Raw genomic sequence first — 24,407 nt, 5'->3', positions numbered from 1 at the left:
GCCAACTACAGAGGAATCAGTCTCCTTAACATTGGATATAAGATCATCTCTGCCGTATTATGTGAAAGTCTGAAGACGCTCGTCAACAACCTGATAGGTCCTTATAAGTGTGGCTTCAGACCAGGAAAGTCCACTATCGACCAAATATTCACACTACGGCAGATCTTGGAAAAAACCCAGGAGCTTCAAATCGATACTCACCATCTCTTTATCGATTTTAAAGCCGCGTATGACAGCATCCATAGGGAAGAGCTCTACAGAGCAATGTCTAGTTCTGGAATCCCTGTCAAAAAATGCACGCTGCTCTATCAAGTTCGGAAAAGATCTTACCGATGCATTTGATGTTAAAAAAGGTTTTAGACAAGGCGATGCACTGTCATGCAACTTCGTCAACATCGTTCTGGAACGAATTGTGCAAAACTCAACTGTCAACACTAGAGGCTCAATCTTCCAAAGGTCCATCCAATTACTCGGATACGCAGATGATATTTACATAATTGAAAGATCAAAGCGTGATTTCAGTGGAGCGTTTTTGAGCATTGTGACGGAAGCGAAGAAGATGGGTTTAGTGGTCAATGAGGGCAAGACCAAGTATATGCTGTCATCAAAAAAGGACACAGAACGACGATGTCTTGGACAAAACGTCACATGAACAGCTTTAACTTTGAGGTAGTTAAGCACTGCTATTAATGCAGACAACGACACCAGCGTTGAAATCAAACGAAGAATAACTCTTGCAAATCGCTGTTTCTTTGGACTTAGAAGGCAATTGAGAAGTAAAGTCCTTTCTCATACATCTAAAATCACCATCTATAAGACACTCATCATCCCGGTTCTTATTTATGGCGCTGAGGTCTGGACCCTGTCAAAGAAAGATAAGAGCGTCTTAGGATGCTTCGAGAGAAAAATTCTTCGGTTAATTTTTGGTCCCGTACGCATAAATGGATAATGAAGGAAAAGATATAGCGACGAACTGTACGGGCTTTACAGCGACGCTGACCTAGCTAGCAGAATTAAAGTCTAAAGTATCTAACTACTTCACATTAAATTCTAAAAAAAAACTGTCAGGATTTGTTATTTTGTACACTTAAGCCTAGTACGCTGCTGATGCGAAACGAAATTTCCCATACAAAAATGACATGACGAAATCATAAACGAAAAATTTCGCTGTGCTTTTCGTTTTTCAGTACGCTGCTGAACAACGAAATGTGTCATTTTAGTGGATAGCTGTACTAGATTTTTTAGTACAATTCTCCACTCTTTTCGTTCTCAATTTAATTGCCCGGTATATTAATTGCTTGCGAAATTTTGACGTTTAATTTATTTATTGGAAAAAATTGATAATAAATCAAAATTGAAAATTGTTTACTCGTGACTTTCGGTGTTTTTCATTTTAATATAGATAGATGACAGAACTCTACACAAATATTTTTCCGTTGTGGTTTTCGTTTTAATTTCGCTCTAAACTTGGAGACCACTGAAAAATTTCGTTTCGCATCAGCAGCGTACTAGGCTTTACAGCGAGTTTCATAAAAAAAGAAAATGAAAAGTCTCTTCTTCCACTTCAATACTTGAAAGTTTGAAAATTAATTCCCAGGAGGTCATTTAATTCATTCAAATATCCAAAAATACCGTATGTAAACAACTCCTTATACCTACGAACTAGTAAGCTTACCATAACTCAACGAAACATATGAAACATCACGTCGAGAAAGGTTGCGATAAACGCCGCATGCCAACGCATACTTTTTTCATCGTGCCGCCATTTTTGTATATTTAAAAATGACACAAAATATTCAAACAAATAAAACGTAATTTTTTAGTTCCAAAGAAATTAGATCAGTTGTGAAATAACTTATAATAAATAATTGAAAACAAAATAAAGTTAATACAAATCAATTACTCTAAAACATATATTTCGTATAATATTTAAAAATAAACAAAGTTTCATAATTATGTAGAATTCATTATTACGCGGCAAAACTTGCGCCAATTTATTTACAAGAAAAAAAGAAGAGAACTTTTAAAATGGCAAAATTAAGAAAACCGACATCAAATGTAGAAAAAGAAAAGGTAAAAGTTGAAAACGGTAAGATAACAAAATCTAAGCTAAGTACCGAAGTCCCTAAGATGAGAAAACCACAAGAAAAATTGCGTTCCCCTTTGCGAGGGCATCAATCAAATTTAGAGAATTTCTCTTTTGCTACTACGCCATTCATGAGAAATTCCAATCTTAAGTTCACCTCCACACCTATGAATGTTGAAGACAACACCAAGTCCAATGGGAGGGCATTGGGAAGTAAATTTGTTTCTAGATTGGCACTCAGTCCGATCTTTAAAAATGTTTGCAATACAAAGCAGAGGAGTAATGAAGAGAACTCACCGGAAAAGAACGGGAAATTTGGTAAAGATAATCTTCGGAAAAGGGACACGGAAGTCTCTAAGGTCGATAATAATGTCAATCCAGATATAGAAAGGAACGCTTCACTTTCCAACAATTCTGCAATCATGGGAGACACGGATTCTTCATCAAGTAGACAGCGGGTTCTATTGTGTACGATGGATAGTTCAAATGAGACATCGGGTTCAAAATGTAATTCTTTGGAACAGGGAAGAACAAAGACCCCAAAGAAGCATGCAGTTAATGAAAACCTAGACCACGGCTCTGACAATACGCAATCTAATTATGACAAAAACAATTACCTGCTTAAACGCCTCCGTTCCGACTGGTCAAGCACAATAGTTGATCAAGAAACTACAAATGTCGGTGAAAATGCCCATAACTCAACGAGAAGAACCAAAAAGATTGATGACACTAAATGTGTTTCTGTGTTGGAACTCAGTCCAATTTCTAAAAATAATTGCAACACAAAGAAGAATATTATGAAAAACTCCACAAAAAATAATGAAGAATCTGAAGGCTCAACTCATAAGAGGCCTATCAGAAAACCAGAGAAAACATGTACAGAGAGTTCTGAGAAAGTCCAGAGTACATCTAATAAGAGAGCTATCAGTAGGCCAAGGAGAACTTCATGTATTGAAAATTCTGAAAAACTGAAAAATAGGCTAAGTGTTCAATTAAATACAACTGAAAGTTCAAGCGAGTCAATCAGTTCAGAATCTGACTCTGATTCTGAATGGAGAAGCACAAAGAAAGTCAAGAAGCAAGTAGTCGTTAAAAAAAATCCAAAACGCGGTAATTCTTCCTCTAGCCCTGACGCTTTATCTCAATATCGCCAGGATTCAGACAGTAGCAAAAACAATCACTTACTTAAACGCCTTCGTTCCGATTGGTCAAGCACAACATTTGGAGAAGAAACTACAAATGTCGATCAAAGATCACGTACCACATCCAAAAGAACCGAAAATAATGATATTAGCCGAGAGGTTAGGCAAAACATCTGTAGTAAACTGCGTGTTCATTTGAGGCGGAGTACTATTGACACCAAATCTGCACCTGAACCTAAAACAAATGTAAATCCTAAACTGCGACGTAAATCCTGTTATGATAACTCACTTGCAAATTACCTAAAATCCAATGGCACACATGCAACTTCCGGGGACAATTCTTTAACTCAAAACCGTACTCCAAATAACAATCAAATCCAGAGGAAGCAAATCAATAAAAGGAAACTCACTCCTCTTATAGAAATGAGTCTAGAAGACATAGATATTTCTTCTTCTGCAAATAGAAAACTTTCGGATACACCAAAGGTTGCTACTCGGTCGAGAAGCAATAGCAATGGCATCGAAGAAGGATACTCAAGTTCAGCAGAGTTCCAAAGTGACGATGAGACAAATAATCGAAGTCGTTCGAAGCGAGCTCCAACTTGGAGAGACTTGTTGAATAAATCAGGGGAACCGCCGGTCGAGAGAAAAAAAAGATCCCCAGTAGTTAGACTTCAGAGGTCAAATTTAAAGGGTTTTGAGGTTCCGAAAAATTTGGCTAAGAACAATGTTGTTAAATCACAACAAAAAGAAAATGAAACTAATCCCGTAGAAGAAGAAAGTGCCACTGAAGTACCTCTGAGCATAAATATGAAAGCGAATGCAGTCCCAAGTAAGGAGAAGGAAAAGGATGATGTTGCATTTGAAGCATTTAAACAAATCCATGACAATGGAGAACAATACCAGAACGCAGTGCAAGAAGTTAGCGGTAAGATATTATTAATTCACCAACACTATTCTACAAACCTAAGGCTAATTAATCTTTATAAATTAATTATGGTAATTAAGACACATGTTTAAAATTCAGAATTGATGAATCTTACCAATTTTGCTCGTATATAAAAAAAATGCGAAGTACCCGTGACGTGATGGTAAGTGCGTAGGATGGTCACGCGGGAGGTGTTTCTTACTTAAGGTGGCACTACAGTCCTGTGTGAACTAGGGCCTAACCCAACAAACTTCTCCATCTAGCTCGGTCCCTAGCTAGATGTCTTTCATTGGTTTCCATGCGCTCTACGTGACCCATTCATCTTAGTCGTTGGACTTTTACCCTTCTGGCTAAGTCTACCTCGCTGTACAGCCCGTACAGCTCGTTGGTCCGTCGAGAGAGGACTTTATCACTCAATTGCTTTCTTAGTCCAAAGAAACAGCGGTTAGCAAGAGTTATTCTGCGTTTGATCTCAGCTCTGGTGTTGTTTTCTGCGTTTACAGCGGAGCCTAGGTAGACGAAGTCCTTGGCTACCTCAAAGTTGCGTCTGTCGATTGTGACGTTTTGACCAAGACGTGGGTGTTGTATGTCCTTTCTTGACGACAGCATGTTCTTTGTTTTGCCCTCATCAACCGTTGACGTTGAACCCATTTTTACCGCCTCTGCCTTAATACTCACAAAAGCCCCATTGACAACACGCTGAGTTCTTACGGTTATGTCAGTGTCATCAGCATATGCCAGTAATTGTACAGACTTTTGAAAGATAGTGCCTCTAGTGTTGACGTGTGAGCTCTGCACTATTCTTTCAAGCACCATGTTAAAAAAATCACATGACAGCGCATCACCTTGTCTAAAACCTTTTTTGACATCGAAAGGTTCTGTTAAGTTGTTTCCAACCTTTATGGAGCAGCGTGAATTCTCCATGGTCATCCTGCACAAACGGACGAGTTTGGCAGGGATGCCAACACTAGACATGGCCCTATACAGCTGGTCCCTGTAGATGCTGTCATATGCGGCCTTGAAATCGATGAAAAGATGGTGGGTGTCGATTTGGTGTTCTTGGGTTTTTTCCAGGATCTGCCGCAATGTGAATATTTGATCAACTGTGGACTTTCCTGGTCTAAAACCACACTGATAAGGACCTATCAGGTTGTTGTCGATTTTTAGACGTTCACATATTACGGCAGAGAAGATTTTATAGGCGATGTTAAGTAGACTGATTCCTCTATAGTTGGTGCAGTTTAGAGGGTCTCCTTTTTTCAGTATCGGGCAAACAATACTAAGGTTCCATGCATCGGGCATGCTTTCTTCCGACCATATCTTATAGATAAGTTGATGCATGCTGCTAACCAACTTATCTCCAGCTGCTTTAAAGAGCTCGGCATTAAGCCATACGCTCCAGCGGCTTTATTAGACTTCAGCTTATATATGGCAATCTTTACTTCGTCTAAGTCGGGAATGTTGAATGGATCATCCTGCCTGTCAGCGGAATTCAGTTCGTCGTCGCCGTTATACAGTCTGCAGAAGTGGTCCTTCCATATCCTCAGCATTGACTGCGGTTCCACTATGATGTTTCCACTTTTGTCTTAGCAGCCTTCGGTTCTAGGTTTATGGACCTGTGAATATCGTTTTACCTGTTCATAAAACTTTCGAACTTCGTTCCTGCTTTTAAACCTCTCAACATCTTCGACCGCACGCTTCTCATGCCCTCTATTTTTCATTCTGAGAAGTCGGCGTTCCTCTCGCCTCTTCTGCTCATAGAGCTCATGAGCAGCTCTCGTCCTTTTATCCAGCGCCGCTTTGAGTGCCTGTTGTTTGGCTGCATTTGCCTGCCGACATTCCTCATTAAACCAAGGGTTCCTTGTTAGTGGCTGTTTGAAACCCAGCACATCAAGGGCGGCTTCTCTGATTGCATCTTGGCAATGTTGCCACTGGTTTTCGATACAATGTGTTGGCGGCAGAGAACTTTGAGAGAGATTACTTGTAACTCGGTCGGAAAGGGATTTGGTCTCTGGCGATTGTAGCCGTTCGACGTTGTACCTTCTCCCAGCACCTCCCTGTTTTGCCTTGCATCTGGAAATCCGAAGTGCTACCTTGGGTACAACGAGGTAGTGGTCCGAGTCGATGTTAGCTCCTCGGAAAGTTCGTACATCCATGATGCTGGAAGCATTTCTGGCGTCGATCGCAATATGGTCAATCTGGTTGACGGTAGATTGATCTGGAGAAGTCCAAGCACCTTTGGGATTTTGAGGTGTGGAAAAAGCGTACTGGCTACCATGACGTTTCGGCCCTCATCAAAATCTACGAGCCTGAATAAATTGTCGGAAGTGTTGTCGTGCAGGCTGTTCTTCCCGATTATTCCACCAAAGATGTCTTCCCTTTCTAGATTGGCATTAAAATCTCCCAGGACTATTTTAATATCGTAGCTAGGCCACTGCTCATATGTTTTGTCTAGGAGCTCGAAGAACATATCTTTGGTGTTGTCGTCTTTCTCTTCTGTGGGACGTGAGCGCATATCAGGCTTATGTTGCCGAATTTAGCCTTGATGCGTATGGTCATGAGGCGCTCATTGATGCACCTATAGCTCAAGACTTCTTGCCTAAGTCTGGCTCCAATGACGAAGCCGCATCCAAATAAGCGCTATTGGTTTTTGTGGTAGCAGTCACCATAGTAAATATCGCAGTTTTTCATCCTCTTTTTGCCCATCGTATTTCCTGGATGGCGGTGATATCTCCTTTATAGCGGTCTGGGGCCTCCGCTAATTCTTCGGCCGCACGTGGTCTGTTAAGGGACCTAACATTCCACGTGCATATCCGAATTTCGTTGTCCTTTATTCGTTTGCGTTGGTTGTCAAAAGTAAATACGTCCGTATCCGGGACTTGTTGGTGCTTCGCAATTATGAAAGCTTTTACGTGGCCAGGAAGTCACCCCGACGGCACAACCCCCAACCTGGAGGGCCTGATTCTAAGTATAACTTCAAGGATGGGGAGCCGGATAAAACCGCTCCTTATAGGCTTGGGATCCGAATAAGACGAAGAAGCCCTATAAGGTGTTCACTGTGAACTGTAGACGCCACCGTTAATTAAATCTCGGGAATTCCTCCGCTGCCGTCTGGATAAGGAGAGGTGCCTTAATGGAAACACCTCTCCCCAATTCTCGTTTGCTGCCCCCAACAACTTTCCACTGGGGTTGGAACCCAATCTCCAGTTGAGGTACTAGGCACCCGATGTTCACCACGGAGAGGTGAGAGTAGGAGGTGATAGAAAGAGGTTGGTTTTGAGAAAAACTTGTGGACGCTTGTGTCCTCTTGAATGCACATGTCTACCATTTAAACTCAAACTGCAAAGCCTTTTATTAAACCATGCAGGTTTTGAGTTTCTACACTTTCCGCTTAATAGTAATTTTGTATCTCTGGATACGACAAGTGAGGTGTGTCCGTAGAATAGAAATGACCATAGTACACCTGTAGTTCTTAGTTCGTCTTTATAATATTCTTCTTTTGAAAACACTTTACCTTTGTGCCTAACTTTGGACTTATTACAAAGATTATTTCTTTAGTGGAATTAAAATTAGGTTGTATACTTTATCGGGCGTTTGTTTTCCCCTCCTTGAAAATGAAACGTTCCGAACCAATGCGTGTTTGTATCTCGCATTTTGTTTAGACATCTTAGATATAAATACAATAAAAAAATGAAACGTAGTCTAACTTTTAAAATAATAACAAATAATTAATGTAATTGTAAAATGATTTCTCTTTACAGTTTGCGAAGAAAGTACCGCCGCCTCATCACCACAACAAAACCTTTTGGGGGAAACACATTTTGGCAAAAATACAAGTTCTTCTCTTTTACAAAATAAAAATGAAAATGGCAATGACACAGAAAAATATGAAACAATTGATTTAAGATGTCCAGTGAAATTCTTTCATTCTCGCTTAGAAAATTCAGTTTCCCAAGCCAAACCTCAACAAAATCCCAAACAGACAAGATCATCCAAAAGAAAGAAAAAACAAGAAAGTGTTTACGAGTTCCTATCACAATCTTCATCAGAATCAAATAATCCAGTTGATGATGTTATTCAAAAGATGATCAAATCTGGAAAAGCAGTTGTTGCTAAGCACAAAAAAGGCACTGGTATGAATGTTGTACCAAGAAAAAAAGCGAAGCCTAGAGTTGTTCAGAAGAAAAAACCAATAATAACCGAAGAAATAAAGCAGAAGCCGCCAAAGCCTATAGCAGAAAAGTCACCAGTTCGGGAACCACAACAACAAGAAAAACATCAGCAACACGATAATTTTGATAATGGTTTACAATTTGATGATGATTTTCATTTTGACGATGGTGGAAATGAGGAGCAAGTGCGAGATCAACGCGGGTTCAGCAATTTAGCTCGATCGGCAATGATCAAACAAGCTGGTCGAATCCAAAAACCCCTTCAAAGAAAATCCATCACGGATAAGAAGAAACTTCTTGCAATGGCAATGCATTTTGTAAACCAATCAACACCGATTCGAATGACCCCCCAACCAATGAGTGCACCTCAATTCTCGCCATTACCGGGAAACAAATCACCATGGCGAGTAACCGATGAAAAATTGCCAAATCTCTTCTATCTTGGGCGAGATTCAAATAATTTGCCGTCTTTTTCGTCCGATTACATTCCAATGACGCCGTCCAAAAATAAATCCAAATCGTTGTCGTCGTTCTCTTCGAATGATTCCAATGGCGAGAATACAGCTCCACCTGGTACTAACACCATTACAAATGAAGCCAATATGCAAGCTTTGACAAATACCCGAAAAGCGTTGAACTACCGAAGTCCCTTGAAGCCAATAAATATAATTGATGTAGTAAATTTGCCTCCCCTGGCATTACACTCGTACGGAAAGCAGTCCAATGATACATCGAAAAATAGTTCCAAATCGAAAGAAGCTAATCACATCTCAATTAATAATACGATTTCAAAAGAAACTAACCACAGCTCAATTAACAAGACCGCTAGAAATATATTGGGAGACATTTCAACTCACAACTTAAACAATAACTCAAAAAATAGCTCAAATCAATCAAAAAATAATTCCAAAAATAGTTCAAATCAATCAAAAAATAATTCAAATAAAAGCTTACATCAATCGAAAAATAGCTCAAATAACAACTCGCACCGAAGCTCAAATAATTCTAAGATTGATAATGTTTTCGATGAGAACACAGTGAATCAGTCTCAAAACTTATGTAATTCCAGTGACGATATTCAAAAGAATAATGCAAAAGACTTGTTTGGTTTTGAGGAACTAATTGATGACAGTGAGAGTAATTCGAAAAACGTTAACGTTGACAAAACCATATTACCGAATAAAAATGTGCTCAAGGAAAGGCTGGAACGTCTCAAGCAGTTGCGACCTAATACACCAGTGGTAATTCCAAATAAAAACGAACGCATTAAACCAGTATTTGATAATGTTGGTCCTCAACAAAGAACCCTCAAGCAAATGTTGTGCTCGACTATGATCGATAAGAACCAAAATAATCATAGTTTTAATGATACTGGTGATATGTCTAATCTATTTAAGGATTTAGAACCCGAAACCACTTTTGATGAATCGGTAAGTAATTTTTCTAGTGTTAAGAAAATATTTAAATAAATCCCAAATGATTTATTCTAAGGCTTCAGGCTACTCACTGTATTCTATAAGTGGTAAAAATAGAAATAGCAATCATTCCTTTTCTTATTTGGTCTTATCAATTGTGCTCGGAATTGCAAAAGGAAGTACCATAGCCTTAGTCGTAGATAAGATATTGATTTCCTTTGAATCGGAGACTAGTGACAGTAGTTTTTACGCACTCCAAAGTTTATAAAAAAAATTTCGTAAAGAAGGATTTGATGTAAATTTTGCTTGCTACAAGATGTCGTTTCCAAGTTTTTTACCGGAAGGCTTGGACATTAAGTAATAAATTTAAAGCATTTGAATCCAATGTTCCTTTATTTCAAAATTAAATTTATCATAAATCAGTTTTCGTTGTTCTTACATTTTATAATTTTCAAATTGTTTGTATTGACAATAAGACAAGTATTTTTTTAAATCATAAGAAGGCTCATTTCATTTATAATTAATATCCTATACTAATATTATAATTGTTTGTTTGTTTGTCCGATTCATGTCGCAGCCTATAAGTTGGAAAGAGTGAAAATGTAATTATTCCTTGAATCTAAATAATGCCTACTCGTTGCCAAAAATATTTGGGCACATTTTTCATATGAAATAGGTACCAAATGACTAAAAAGTTATTTAGAAGGATAAATTTTCATTATTTAGGTACAGTAAAACCCACTTAAATGCCCATCCCGAAGGAAAACAAATTAATAAAAATAAAAAAAGCACGTACAACATTGTGCTATAATTTTTTAAAGCTAATTTTTACTAATTAAATAGTTTTTGAGGAATTAAGTTTTAAAGTTGAAATTTAGAATTTTTTTTTTCGATTATTATTTTTTTTTTAATTTGTTTATCAAGGACATTTTTTGTCAATATTCAATGATCTGATATATTTTTAGTCAAATACTAAAAACCTCATTCCGATAAATATTGTAGTTTATAAGAATTTAGAAAAAAAACTTTACTTTTACTTTATCCTAGAAAATCCCTTTTTTCCTTTTTTTATGAGTGAAATTTTCTTAATCCGGGTGTTCAAATTTCAATCTAAAATTTGATGCCCCAGTATGCAGGTAACTAAGTCTTAAATACCTGAGACCCTCTAAACCTAAAATACGAAGAATTCGATAGATGGTTTAGTTGTATATTTTATGAGTACAGGTTAGTCAGTACAGTACAGATTACAGTCACCGCCTAGCTTTCGTGCCGTACGCATCTTTATCTCTGTCAATTCGACTTCTTTATCTTTAATAAAATAATACCTAATTATTTAATTTATTCAATACAAACATCTATTTTCTTCCTCCCTCATTCATACACATTTCAAGTGCATAGTTTTACTCATTCGCGAGTGTATTGATTTACCATCAAAACCGCATGGCCCAGGGGCTAAAATGAAACCTGGGTTCCGTTTTACTACCTTTGAGACATTGTAGTATTTTTTGCCTTAATTTGGTTCGACGAATATGACCATTACTTGTCTTTCTAGCTTGTTTGAACTTATTCCGGTTTTCCTCAGTCGGGTTGGCTTTGTAACAACGGAAACTTACATCTCTGATCCTAATAACCTCTTTACAGCTCGAATCAAACCATGAATTTTCTTTGGGTTTGATAGATTTTACCCTGTTCGGGATAAAATTTCTCATTCCACAAAGAATTAAATTTGTAACCATATCTGCGCTGGAATCCACGTCACTATCGAGGAAGCATAGTGACCAGTTAAAGTTCCTGAAGAATTCATTGTGACCGTCCCAGTTGGCTTTCTCATATTGCCAAACGGTTCTCATAGGAGTTTTTTTTTTAACTGGGTTTTTTCGACATGAGAATTTTGCAGATATGATACAATGGTCTGATGTGCCTAGAGGCGTTAATACACTAATGGTGTATTTATTAGGGTCAGAGGTAAGAAACAAGTCTAGGGTGTTGGCGGATTGACCTGCAACGTCAGGGATTCGAGTTGGCTCATCGACAAGCTGGGTTAATTGATTTAACTCAGCAAAGATCTCAACATACCTTCCTTCCGGTGTTGACTGACCAGAATAACGAAGCCAAGAAGAACTGTGTACATTGAAATCGCCCGCAATGACAATTTCAGTGTGAGGATAATGGGCAACAATTCTTTGAAAGGAGTCAGACAGAGCATCAAATTCGTTAAAAGTTGAATTTCTGTCCAGATTTGGACTTCGATATAAAAAACATGTGTGGATGATGTGTTTATTTACCGTGAATTTTAACCACATGAAGTTAAAGTTTGTGTTAGAGCACAAACCATATTGTGGCTGGAGTTGGTATGCAACATCATTTCTTATATATACGGCTAGTCCATTATGAGGAAAAAATAATGGCACTAAGTTATACCCATTTAGATTGAATACCGAATGATCGGAATCTTCACCTATTTGAGTTTCACTCAATGCCAAAACAGCTGGCCTGTTTGATGCAATGTGGACATATGTGGCATAGGAATTCTTAATTCATTTTAATGTATAAAACTCGTAAAACAACAAATTCGGACAATTGCCTATAGTAAATGTAATATCTAGAATCCAATTTGAACTTTTCAATAACAGACTTTCACTAGTGTTATGCCTTAGTGAAAATCTGCATATCGATCCGCCCCTGGTTAACTAGATATCACATGTACTAATCTATCCGAAGACACATCAACTCAATCCATATATACACTGCATAGCAATAAAAAGAACCGTATGCTATTGACTAAATTAGCAAAGAATATGCGCAAATAACACAACTTCGTGATGGTAATATTCTGATTTTGACCAAAAACCAAAAAATTGCGGAAATAGGTTGGTACAAGGCCAAAGTGTCTAAGTACTACCCTAATCCCATGCGCTATCAAATTTGCCATATTCTTGGTCATACGAAAACAAAAATGCAAAAGAAATCCCATGTGCAATGTATGTAATCTACCACCTCATAAAGATACCGCGTATACAAGTAAAAATAAACAGATTAATCCTTTTCTGTTTTTCCTTCCGCAACTGTTTTATAGCAAATAATAAAAAATGACCAGGATTAATTTTATTTTATAGTTTTTATTTTATTATTTATTCTTCATCTTTCATTAGAAACATCTTCGTCATTGGTATTTGCAGTCAAAATTTCGAGAGTTTTTTTTTGTCTTGTTTGTCCTTAAAATACTGAGATAAGGGTCTGACGTCAATAGAAGCCGGTTAAGCACATCCTCGTTGCATGCAGTCCTGGAAAATTTTCGTGAAAAGTGTTCCCTGTATTGGCGGAAATGCTTATTTCTAGCTTCAGAAGCTTCTTCGGACAACTGGCCTATTGGCAACAATGCATGGGATATAACACTGGTAGAGTGGATTAAAATAGTATGCACTGTTGGAGACATAGGCTGCCATTGCTACAAGTTTACGTAGTATTTAGCAGTATCCATCGTAAATTTTGCGAATTTTTGAAAATCTATCTCATAACCAGAGGATATCACCTCTAATATAATCTTGAATTTTTTTAGTTATGCTAAATCCACGCATGCCAAGAAGCTTCTTCTTCTTGGTTATTAAAAAATCTGCGCGAGGTGTTGCCATACCCAGCCTTTGGATTTTCCACCAGTAAGCCCATTTTATCGTGGAACTCTTTTTGTATTTGTCTCTTGGCTACTTGCATTTTTTCCCAGTCACTTTTTTCAGACAGATGCAGTAGTAATTCAAAAAACCTAATGCTGGCGTGTAATATTGATAGTCCAAATGTGAAAGTATCTGCATTCTCCGGTTTTGTAGAATCCAAGTCGTTGAAACTTTTTGAAGTTTTTCCGTATATGTAACAACGTAATGTAGATGCAGTATTCGTAGCTGCGTTACACACTTTTCCATCGACCATTGTTGGAAGCATTACATGGTTGACTGTTATATTTTCGCTTACTTTCGTGGCATTTTGGACCTGGTTTTTTTCAACGTATTTAATTTCTTCATTGGTTATGTCCTTATTTTCTTTTACAAAAAGAATCCGTATTGGTCTGCACCATTTCAGTGATGAAGAGTGAATGTTTTGCATTGAGATTTGACTCCCATACTTGAGACGAAGAGGTACAAGGGAACTCAAAAATAGATTTGCATCCCTATTATCGTCATCTTCGAATTTCTGAGCTCTTTAGCTGTTTCACTGGTCTCAAGGCACTGTTGGAGTTGTGATATATTTATAAATATTTATACAAACGTCATGTGTGATCCACTAAATCTTGGAGCTTCACTTCGGCAACTGTCTCACTTACGCTTTTTGGTTGGTAACAATCCTGTTTAGCTTTATACACATCGCAGCTGCTCTCCGGAACTTCATAGCCCTGGTTGGAGTTTTGGTCACAACCTCCATCAATTTTGCGACATCAATATTTCTCGCTGCTCGTTGACTCATCTGTGCTGCGTTGATCAGTTCATAAAAGGACACACTCTTTTAAAGTTCCTCTGTTTTTCGACGTTTTGTACGATCACTTGATTCCCCGAACTCTTTGCTTGGGCGACATTTAGATCTTCCGGGAAGTATGCCAACAGGTAGTGTTACTTCTTCGCTAAGCCACTCTTCATTTTTATCCAAGAAACGCTTTTCTGTGCAGTTTCAGAAATTACAGTTCTCTTTGAATGCCTTCATAATTTTTGTAAGTTCATCTATTTTCATTTTTATCCAAATCTTTAAGTTTTTTGTATCATCTACTTTTACTTTCGAAATGTGTTCAAAATCAATCAAAAGATTTTGAAAAATTTTAAAATTATGTTTGTGTTTCCTTCAAGAATGGAAAGTATTATCGATCAGTAGAATCGATGGCGTTTTTACAAATGTTGGCCTCAACTCCTTGGGGCGTAAATAACAGGTTGTGTATACAGATTTTATTAAAGCGTTCCATACAGTTTATTATAGGTTTCCTTTTAAAAGTTTTCTCTATTGGAATCATATTGATCTAATCGAAAGCATGAAATTAAAATATTAAATTTAATTAGCAGGTAATGTAGCCCCTACTTTTCAACCTTTTCGTAAATCGATATTTAAATATCGAGTGAAGTTGTTTTCAAGGTTAAAGAAAAAGTGATATAGTTTAGTTAGTTAATTTTATTGACTTCAAAACATACAAGAACAAAACATTATATTCTTCATTGTAAGATTAAACAAGTCTTTAAATTAAACAAGTCAGGAAATGAAATATATCTTCGCGTTCTTTGCGATTGCATTAATCGCACAATATTGGGAATTCTGGACGGTGAGGAATGTAGTTCAAGTTGATAAGTTCACCTCTTACTTTAAATAACAAACTGATTTTTTGTATATTGTTTTTTTGCCAAGAAGTAGGTGTTGTTGTTCAAGAAATGGTTAACTTTACTGTAGTAAGATCTGTAAATAGATGATTTAGCTTAACTCATAAACTTATCGTACATCATGTTGCCGACTTTTTTCATCACTTTCGTCTGCTGATATTGTTTCTTCAGTTTCTTTCACTCTTTAACACACAAAACTTCAGAATTGATAGCTTGTGTGAGTACTATTCGCGGAATTCTTTCGTCACCCATCTCCAAAACTCTTGACACGTTGTTGAAATGTAATTTAAGTGTGTCTAAAAAGAGGGTTCCCATTCATGTTTCAAGATGTATCATATAGTTGGGCGTCGCCGTACTTGGCAACTTGAAAGTACTTTTAATAACAAAAAGGAGCAATTATTCCACAGCTTCAAACGCTCGATACCCATATACTTGCGCTTCATAAAATAGTATTGCAATTACGGTAGCTCGAAATATTTTGTGTTTAGCCATGTGCAAAACGCTATATCTTAGAATGCAACTTCTCCATTCAAAGCCAACGATCCCGTCCTCCCGACTTAGACGAAGTAAAGATTGCCATATCTAAGTTGAAGTCTAATAAAGCCGCTGGAGCGATTGGCTTGAATACCGAGCTCTTTAAAGCAGCTGGAGATAAGTTGGTTAGGAGCATGCACCAACTTATCTGTAAGATATGGTCGGAAGAAAGCATGCCCGATGAATGGAACCTCAGTATTGTTTGTCCGATCCTAAAGTAACGAGACCCTCTAAACTGCACCAACTATAGAGGAATCACTCTACTTAAAATCGCCTATAAAATCTTCTCTGCCGTAATATGTGAACGTCTAAAGCCCATTGTCAACAACCTGATAGGTCGTTATCAGTGTGGTTTTAGACCAGGAAAGTCCACAGTTGATCAAATATTCACATTGCGGCAGATCCTGGAAAAAACCCAAGAACACCAAATCGACACCCACAATCTTTTCATCGATTTCAAGGCCGCATATGACAGCATATACAGGGACGAGCTATATAGAGCCATTTCTAGGTGTGGCATCCCTGCTAAACTCGTCCGTTTGTTTGGAGAATTCACACTGCTCCATAAAGGTTGGAAACAACTTAACAGAATCTTTTGATGTCAAAAAAGGTTTTAGACAAGGTGATGCGCTGTCATGCGATTTTTTTAACATCGTGCTTGAAAGAATAGTGCAGAGCTCACACGTCAACACTAGAGGCACTACCTTTCAAAAGTCTACCCAATTACTGGCATATGCTGATGACATTGACATAATCGGAAGAACTCAGCGTGATGTCAATGGGGCTTTTGTGAGTATTGAGGCAGAGGCGGCAAAAATGGGTTTATAGGTCAATGAGAGCAAAACAAAGTACATACTGCCGTCAAGAAAGCACCGACATCTTGGTCAAAACGTCACCATCGACAGACATAACTTTGAGGTAGTCAGGGACTTCGTCTACCTTGGCCCCGCTGTAAACGCAGAAAACAACACCGGCGTTGAAATCAAACGAAAAATAACTCTTGCTAACCGCTGTTTCTTTGGGCTAAGAAAGCAATTGAGAGGTAAAGTCCTCTCTCGAGGTTTCAAAGTGTCGCTATATAAGACCCTTATCATCCCCATCCTGCTATACGGTGCAGAAGCATGGACTAGCTAGGGACCGAGCTAGATGGAGAAGTTTGTTGGGTGAGGCCCTAGTTCACACAGGACTGTAGCGCCACCTCAAGTAAGTAAGTAACTTTTCCACACAGAAAACATAGCACGCTTTGCTTCCGATAGTTTGGATTGTAAATGTTTTTCAAGATTCAAGTTAGATGCAATCAAAACTCTCACATACTTGTATTACTTTACTATCGGTTCCTCGTCAAACGTCCACTTCACCCTCCTGGAATATCTCCCTCTAAAAGTGATATAAATGGTCCGAACCATATTTGAAAAATTGTATTGAAGGTTCTTAAGAATCATTGTTTTACTCAAAATGCTAAAGGGAAAGCGAATCTATTTCAAAAATCAGTTAAGCTTCATTTCATGAATATTGAAATTGCTTCTGTTCCACTTACTTAATCTACCCGAACTGAAACGTTGTGAAATCACTTTTAAAAAATTGATATTGATAACATTGAATTTCAGAATTCCAAATTGTATTTTGAATTTTAATTTAATTTCGAGTGACAGTGAAATGTAGAACCCAGCTTTAAAAGCTATACTAGAATATTGTTGTATTGTATAACCTCCTTTTATACGAATTTTTCTGATTGATCTCAAATTTCTGGAAGGTAGTATTCTATGTCCACTTTTTGGAAATGATTCTGTTGTTGGAAGAATTAATTCACTCAAGTTATTGAATCTTTGATATTTATGTTTTCTTGAGATACATTTTAGAAAAAGAGACGTTGGCTTTCACGCCCAATTACAGGACGAACTATGTACCCAATTTTTCTTTAATTTGTTCGTTAACTTTATTTTTTTCAGTTTATTATGAATCGACCTTCAAATAAATAGACTTGTTTTTGAACAAAGTGTTTTGAAATTTTTTAATATTAATCAATAATTGTATATGTGAATACATAGATTTGACAACGTAACATATGATAAGACCGACTAGAAAATAATAACAAATAGCTAGATATTAAAATAATAATTGATTATAACATTCAAATAAATTTGGAATCTTCAACAGCTACCTAGACGAACGTACAACAGACAGTTCAAGAGAAAGCGCAAAGCAGTTTCTAACTTTGCAACTTTCATAGACAGTGATGTATCAGAAGACGAAGAAGAAGTGGAGAAACGACCCATCAAAAACTACAAAGCAAGACCTAACAAGCGTAAAAAAACTGATGTAATTTAATTAGAAGATTAACTGAGTTGACACAAGACCCGCTAAAATTAACTTTAAAATTTTTTTAAACTTTTTTTTACAGACCGAAATGAAAAAGTTCGTAAATGAATTCAATGAAATGTGCAAAGAAGTTGGCCAATATGAACTCATAGTCGAATAAATGCAGTATTGAGTTTTTTCTATTTTACTTATACAACAGTTTCTTATTTTATACACAAAGTGTGGTTATTTTTTTTATTGTCATACTAAATTTATTATTTGTTATTTTTGTTTGTATTTTTTTTATTTTTATATAATTTAAATTTGTAAAAAATATAACTACGTATTGATTGATTCAATATTTTACATTATTGCCTTTGAAATCTTGTTTCCATACACTACACATGTATTTAGAGAATGGCAAACATTTGCAGAGTTCAATGGAAATCGTAGTGATCGACGCACGGTAAGTAACTATTTTCAAACCTAAGTATATTTAAAACATATTCCATGATGTGATGTAGCTTCTTTATAACTTATTACTTGACATTTCTACCTTTTATTTCAATGAACATTTATTAATTTGCATGGTAAAGAAGCTATGGCTCATGTAACTGCGATAAGATCACATTCTTAAAAGACCTTTATTTTATTCAATAAGTATTTTTGGTTAAATGAAAGTCTACATTCGCTAGATTAAAAAATTCAAAGAATTGCTGAGCTGACAGGGCCTCAAAGATTAAAGTACATCTTTGTTGGTAGTATAAGGCTCGAACATTAATTTAGAATTGATTATTAGGTTTATAATGATTGGCGATTTATTAAAATGACAGCTAAACGATACAGCGCTAGAGAGAAATTCAGTGAAATATTTCGTCGTATAGCCTATAGCGTTGTCTTGTATTGTTTTCTGTCTTTTTGATGAAACAAAAACCATAATAAGTTAATTACAGTTCAACTTTATTCTTACAATGTCTACTTTTGTATTTACAGGCAAGCTGCATGGGGAAAGATACATAATTTTATTCGCATTTATAACGTAAGTCCTATTCCTATTCTATTTTTTTCACGCGTACGAGTAGCATTTGTTGAAATTGAATATTTAATTCTTCCAATGCAACTCATTCGCAAGATTAAATTGCTTGAGATCTTGAATTTTTGAATTCATTAACGAAAGCAGAGCAAACAGGGCCTTAAAGATTTAAGTTTATCTTTATTGGTAGTATAACGTTCAAACAATTTTTAAGGCATAATGTTTACATATTTGCATTAAATTAAGAAAATAAAAGTTAATTATAATTTTTGTTTTCATATTCTTTTCAGGTCGTGTCGTATCATCACCAGTGGACATGTGGTTCTCCTTTTATTAAACAAAAGTATTTTATGTAATTAGGAATTTAATAAGTTTTTCTTGCGATTTAGAACTATGTATGTTAAAAAGTGTAATTTTAATAAAAAAAATATAATGTATATATATATATATATTAAATTCTCGATTATTTAAAACCAAATAAACAAAGTCCGTCTTTACAAAGTATTATTGGTTGTTTGTATTGTTTCATTTTGTACATTCTTATGATATTATGGTAGTTGTGAGCAATTTCAATTGTATTTCTCACACAATTTGGTAAATAATTAACTTTCATTAAAATATGTATGTGAGAAATCCAATCAAAATTACTCAAAATTACACTTTTTTGAAGACTTTTTGTTCATTTCCCACAAGTTGCAATTTATGAGTTAGGTCACTTTCATTCTATGGGTGCAATATGTAAAATTAAAATGTTTGGAATTACTTAAAATTTTGTATCGATTTGGTGTCAATAGTAAATCTTACTTTGATTCAAATATTAAATATGAAAAGTGAAGTTCTGATGTTAAAAAATAAGGTACAAGACACTTTTATTTCAGATTAAGCACTGCCTTGTGCACCTTAAAGGAATTTCATGAAATAATCCCGAAATCTGTTGAAATTGGAATTATTTCAATTCAAATTGTTTAAAATCTTCTACTCTCTATTTCTGGGGTATAAAAATGAGTTATAACAAATATCGTTCTTGTTCATTACACAGATCATCTTTAATTAAAAAAGAGGCTGGGATGCGACCCACACTGATAACTTCCCGGGATGTCTATCGATTTGTCTTGCTTAAAAGTTTATAGGTTTTCGTGTTTTGTTAAAAAAGTTGTCACTTGAATTATTCTTAAAAATTTTTAAATTACCAACATCAGAGATGCCGCCTCTGAAGTGCTAGGTTTCACACGGCCACCACAGCGAAACCCCTGGTTTGACGACGAATGCCGGCAAGCGCACGCAGCGAAACAAGAGGCATACAAAACGGCGCTGCACAAAAAGACTAGAGCTGCTCGCGAGCTCTACGAGAAGAAGAGGAGAGAGGAACAGGGGCTTCTTAGACGGAAAAAAAGAGAGCATGAGAAGCGCTCGATCGAGGTGATAGAGGGATGTCACAACAGGAATGAGGTTCGTAAATTTTACCAAAAGGTAAAAAAAACCTCCCAAGGGTACCAGCCACGAACCGAAGCCTGTAAAGACGATCAGAGGAACATTGAGTAGAACCGCAGTCGATGCTGAGAATATGGAAAGACCACTTCTCCAAATTATATTTGTATTTTTGTATTTGTATTTATTTATTATCATTAAGCATTTTAAAACATAGAGTCTTATTTTTAATACTTATTATGTTCAGATTTAAATTTTATCAAATTAAAAGAGGAATCAAAATAGTACACTAAATTTACAATTTGCTTGAAGTTAAGAGAAAAGTTGTTTTTAGATAAATGGTCATGATGAAAAATTAAATAACATACATTTTTAAATTCTAAGACAAAGTGATTTTTATTTTGGAAACATTTTCAGCATTTGTATAAGTTCTTTAAAGAGTTCTCAAAACGAGTGCTGCTGTGTATCCCTCTCAGGTTAGCAGGCAAGGAGTTCCATAGGGCAACAGCGTGTACAAAGAACTGTTGTTTTGAATTTCTGAATTTGAAAGAAGGGACAATTAGAACATTACTTCTTTGTGATACTGGGAACCTAAGCCTTTCGTATAGATATTCAGGAGATCTAGTATGAATAAGTCTAAAAAGAAATGTCAAAGTTTGATAGTTTATGTAGTTGTTGAAGGTCATGTTGAAAACACTACTTGCTTGCATCGAAACATGATCGAACCGTCGCAAGTCATAAATAAAGCGAACAACATTATTAAACGCGACTTGAAGTTTTCGTTTATTAGCGCTGTCAAGGGCACAGAAAATGGGACTGCCATAGAAAAGTATTGGTAGGACAAGAGATTTTGCTATAGTCATTTTTATTGAGACTGGAAGACAACTGGCAGATATATATAAAACCCGCAAAGCAGCATATATTCGACCAACGGCACAAGTCAAGTGATCGTCCCATGTAAGTTTCTGGTTAAAAACAATCCCTAGATTCTTAACTGTTCTAACGTAACTTAACGTTTTCCCCTCGAGTTCAATACTAGGGAAATAAGAAGTATCTATTGCAGTGTTACTGATGACGATTGCCTGACATTTCTTAGGGTTAAGTTTAAGATGATTCTCCCTGGACCACTGGTTTATACACATCAAATCTTCATTTATTCTGGCAGTTGCGTCTTCAACTATGCCGATTTTGTAGCTCAAATGAATTTGAACGTCGTCAGCATACATATGAATTTTGCAATGCCGGAGTACAGATGGAAGGTCATTATTGAAAAGTGTGAATAAGAGTGGTCCCAAAATCGATCCCTGGGGCACACCATTAGGGGTAGGGAGGAAATCCGACAGCCTAGAGTTAGCAAAAACAGCCTGAGTTCGATGGCTTAGATACTGTGCTATGAGGGCTAAGGCTGAGTTTTCAAAGAAGAAAAAAGAACTCAGTTTTTTCAGAAGAATTGTATGTGAAACAGTGTCGAACGCCTTAGAGAAATCAAGGAGAACCAAAGTTGTGACTTTATTATTATCGATTTGTTGTCGTATGTCGTCGCTTATCTTAAGAAGCGCAGTCGTACAGCTGTGTTTCGGTCTTAAAGCGCCCAATACACTATACAATCTATCGTACCGACTTGAGTTGTACCGATATCGGTAGCGATATCGAAAGTGAGCACACACACATACGACTAGCTCACGATTTGATCAAAATAGTTCCTCATTTTCATCTGCTATTCTCCTACTAACTTGCTGCCAGTCAAAACAAAAACATCGGTTTCACGGTCGTCACATACGTTACAAACGGTACGATTCTCATCAAAGCAGTCGTATGCAACCTCTCGTTTTCGCTCGATAGCATTCGACAATGCGATTTCAGTACAGCGGATACTTTGTTTTACACACACGATACAATCATCGCATGAGATTCAACTTTTGTACGATAATCGGTACAATAATTGTATCGTGTATTGGGCGCTTAAAGCCAGATTGCGTCGGTGTAATTAAATTCCGTGTTTCCAAGAATGCTGTTATCTGCTGACTAACGATCTTTTCAAACGCTTTTGAAATGAATGGTAGGATAGAAATTGGTCGGTATTCTTTTTGTTGCGAATTAGACTGTTTAAGAATTGGCAATATTTTTGAAGCTTTCCATAGTGCCGGGTAACAGGACTTTGTTAATATTGAATTAAAGATATGTGTCAAGAAAGGAGATATAAAAGTAAGAATAATTTTTACAAACTTAGGATGCATATTGTCTAGTCCAATAGCGTCCGATTTTATGTCTTTTACGGCCTTAAATACCTCAACTTCAAAAACTCTTTTAAAACTGAAACTTGAGAGAAGCTCATTACTTCTTTCAAAGTTTGTGTCAAACGCAACACCATTATTTGTGTCAGAAACAGAACTTACGAACTGTTTGTTTAGTTCACTTACGTCACAGTCAACCTCAGCAATCTTTTGTTTCGTCGTAATACCAAGAGATTTTATGTTCTGCCACAATTTTTTGGAAGAAACATTGTTAAATCTTGACGCAAAAAATCTTCGCTTGGAATTTCTGATTTGAATATTCACTGCATTTCTTAACGTTTTGTACTGCATGAACAACAGTGGTAACTTGAACCTTTTCCAACGTTTGTAAGATATATTTCTTTTCAGAATAAGTTTATCAATGTAACTAGTGTACCATCCTATTTCAGGGTTTTTGATTCGCACGTTTTTAATTGGCACAAAGGTGTCAAAAAGGTCATTAATTTTGTTAGTAAAGAAATAAACTTGCTCATCTACGTCTGATATGTAGTATATATTTTCTAAATTAGAGTTATATATACTTGTTACCAATGATTGCATATCGATTGCATTGAAATTCCTAAATGAAATGCTTTCTGTTTCTGAGGTCGGATTTAGGTTAATGTTATAAAAAGCGATAATTAAGTCATGCTTGGAAAATCCGGGAACATCAAGCTGCCCATAGAAGTTCACAAGATGTGGTTGATTGACCAGGAATGTATCAAGTAGAGTGGAGCTAGACGAAGTAAAATGCGTGGGTTGATCAGTGTTAACTGGAAAAAGGTTGATGGATAATAGATTTTCGTTGAAATTTTTGGTCCTACTGTTATGTTTATCTAATAGATCAATATTTAAGTCACCTGCAATAATTATGTGGTTAAAGTTAGGTGTTACTTCCTCTAGAATGTCTGTAATGACGTTTGTGTCTGTTATGTTAGGAGGTTTGTAGATAACACCAATCAGACATTTATTGGATGCACAAGTGACTTCTATAAATAGGTATTGCAATCCACTATTATTGTCTGTACTCCTTATTAACTTGCTTTTGAAACATTTTTTTATGAAAATAGCCACTCCCCCTCCCCTAGAAACAGTACGATCAGATCTGAAAACTTTAAAGTTACCGGTGCTCAATAAGCAGCTATCAACTTGTTCGGTCAACCATGTTTCAGATACGCAAATGATGTCCATTTTGGAATCATTGAAAGTACTTTTAAATTCATCCAAGTGTTTGAGCAGACTTTGAGCATTTATGTGACATACAGATAATCCATCGTATCTGTTTCGAAAAACTTTGAGCATAGTCCCTGTTTTGTTGAAATTTGTATTGCTGCTGACCTGTGGAACCCCTCTACCTCTAGCTTGACTCATAGGTCATATATAACGGCGATGACGAACCGGATTCCGCTGTAAGGGAGATATAACCACTCAACCAAGGCGACGCAGATCTACAATTCGGCCTACCCGAGCTCAATGAAGTGAAGATAGCTATATCTAAACTGAAGTCAAACAAAGCTGCTGGAGCTGACGGCATCGCTGGTGAACTATTCAAAGCAGCAGGCGATGACTTGGTACGGAGCATGCACCAACTCATCTGCAAAATATAGTCGGAAGAAAGCATGCCCGATGAGTGGAATCTCAGCATAGTGTGCCCGATACATAAAAAAGAAAATCATCTAAACTGCATATATGATCCTCTCTGCCATATTATGTGAACGTCTGAAGCCGTTCGTCAACAATCTGATAGGTC

General features: G+C 36.6%; 1 protein-coding gene across 1 annotated transcript; it reads left to right on the top strand.

Annotated features, from left to right (window-relative positions):
• Positions 1 to 1,776: 1,776 nt before the first annotated feature.
• LOC129939390 (protein dalmatian) lies at positions 1,777 to 19,463 on the top strand. Its single transcript, XM_056047386.1, has 6 exons — positions 1,777 to 4,156; positions 7,918 to 9,758; positions 17,783 to 17,944; positions 18,027 to 18,389; positions 18,917 to 18,962; positions 19,247 to 19,463. Exons 1-4 carry the CDS (start codon positions 2,029 to 2,031, stop codon positions 18,102 to 18,104), a joined length of 4,209 nt encoding a protein of 1,402 aa, XP_055903361.1. The 5' UTR covers positions 1,777 to 2,028; the 3' UTR covers positions 18,105 to 18,389; positions 18,917 to 18,962; positions 19,247 to 19,463.
• The last annotated feature ends 4,944 nt before the right edge of the window (positions 19,464 to 24,407 follow it).

This window comes from Eupeodes corollae, chromosome 1, assembly GCF_945859685.1.
Source record: "Eupeodes corollae chromosome 1, idEupCoro1.1, whole genome shotgun sequence".
In the NCBI taxonomy this organism is placed as follows: Eukaryota; Metazoa; Arthropoda; class Insecta; order Diptera; family Syrphidae; genus Eupeodes; species Eupeodes corollae.
This window is presented reverse-complemented; position numbering and strand designations above follow the sequence as displayed.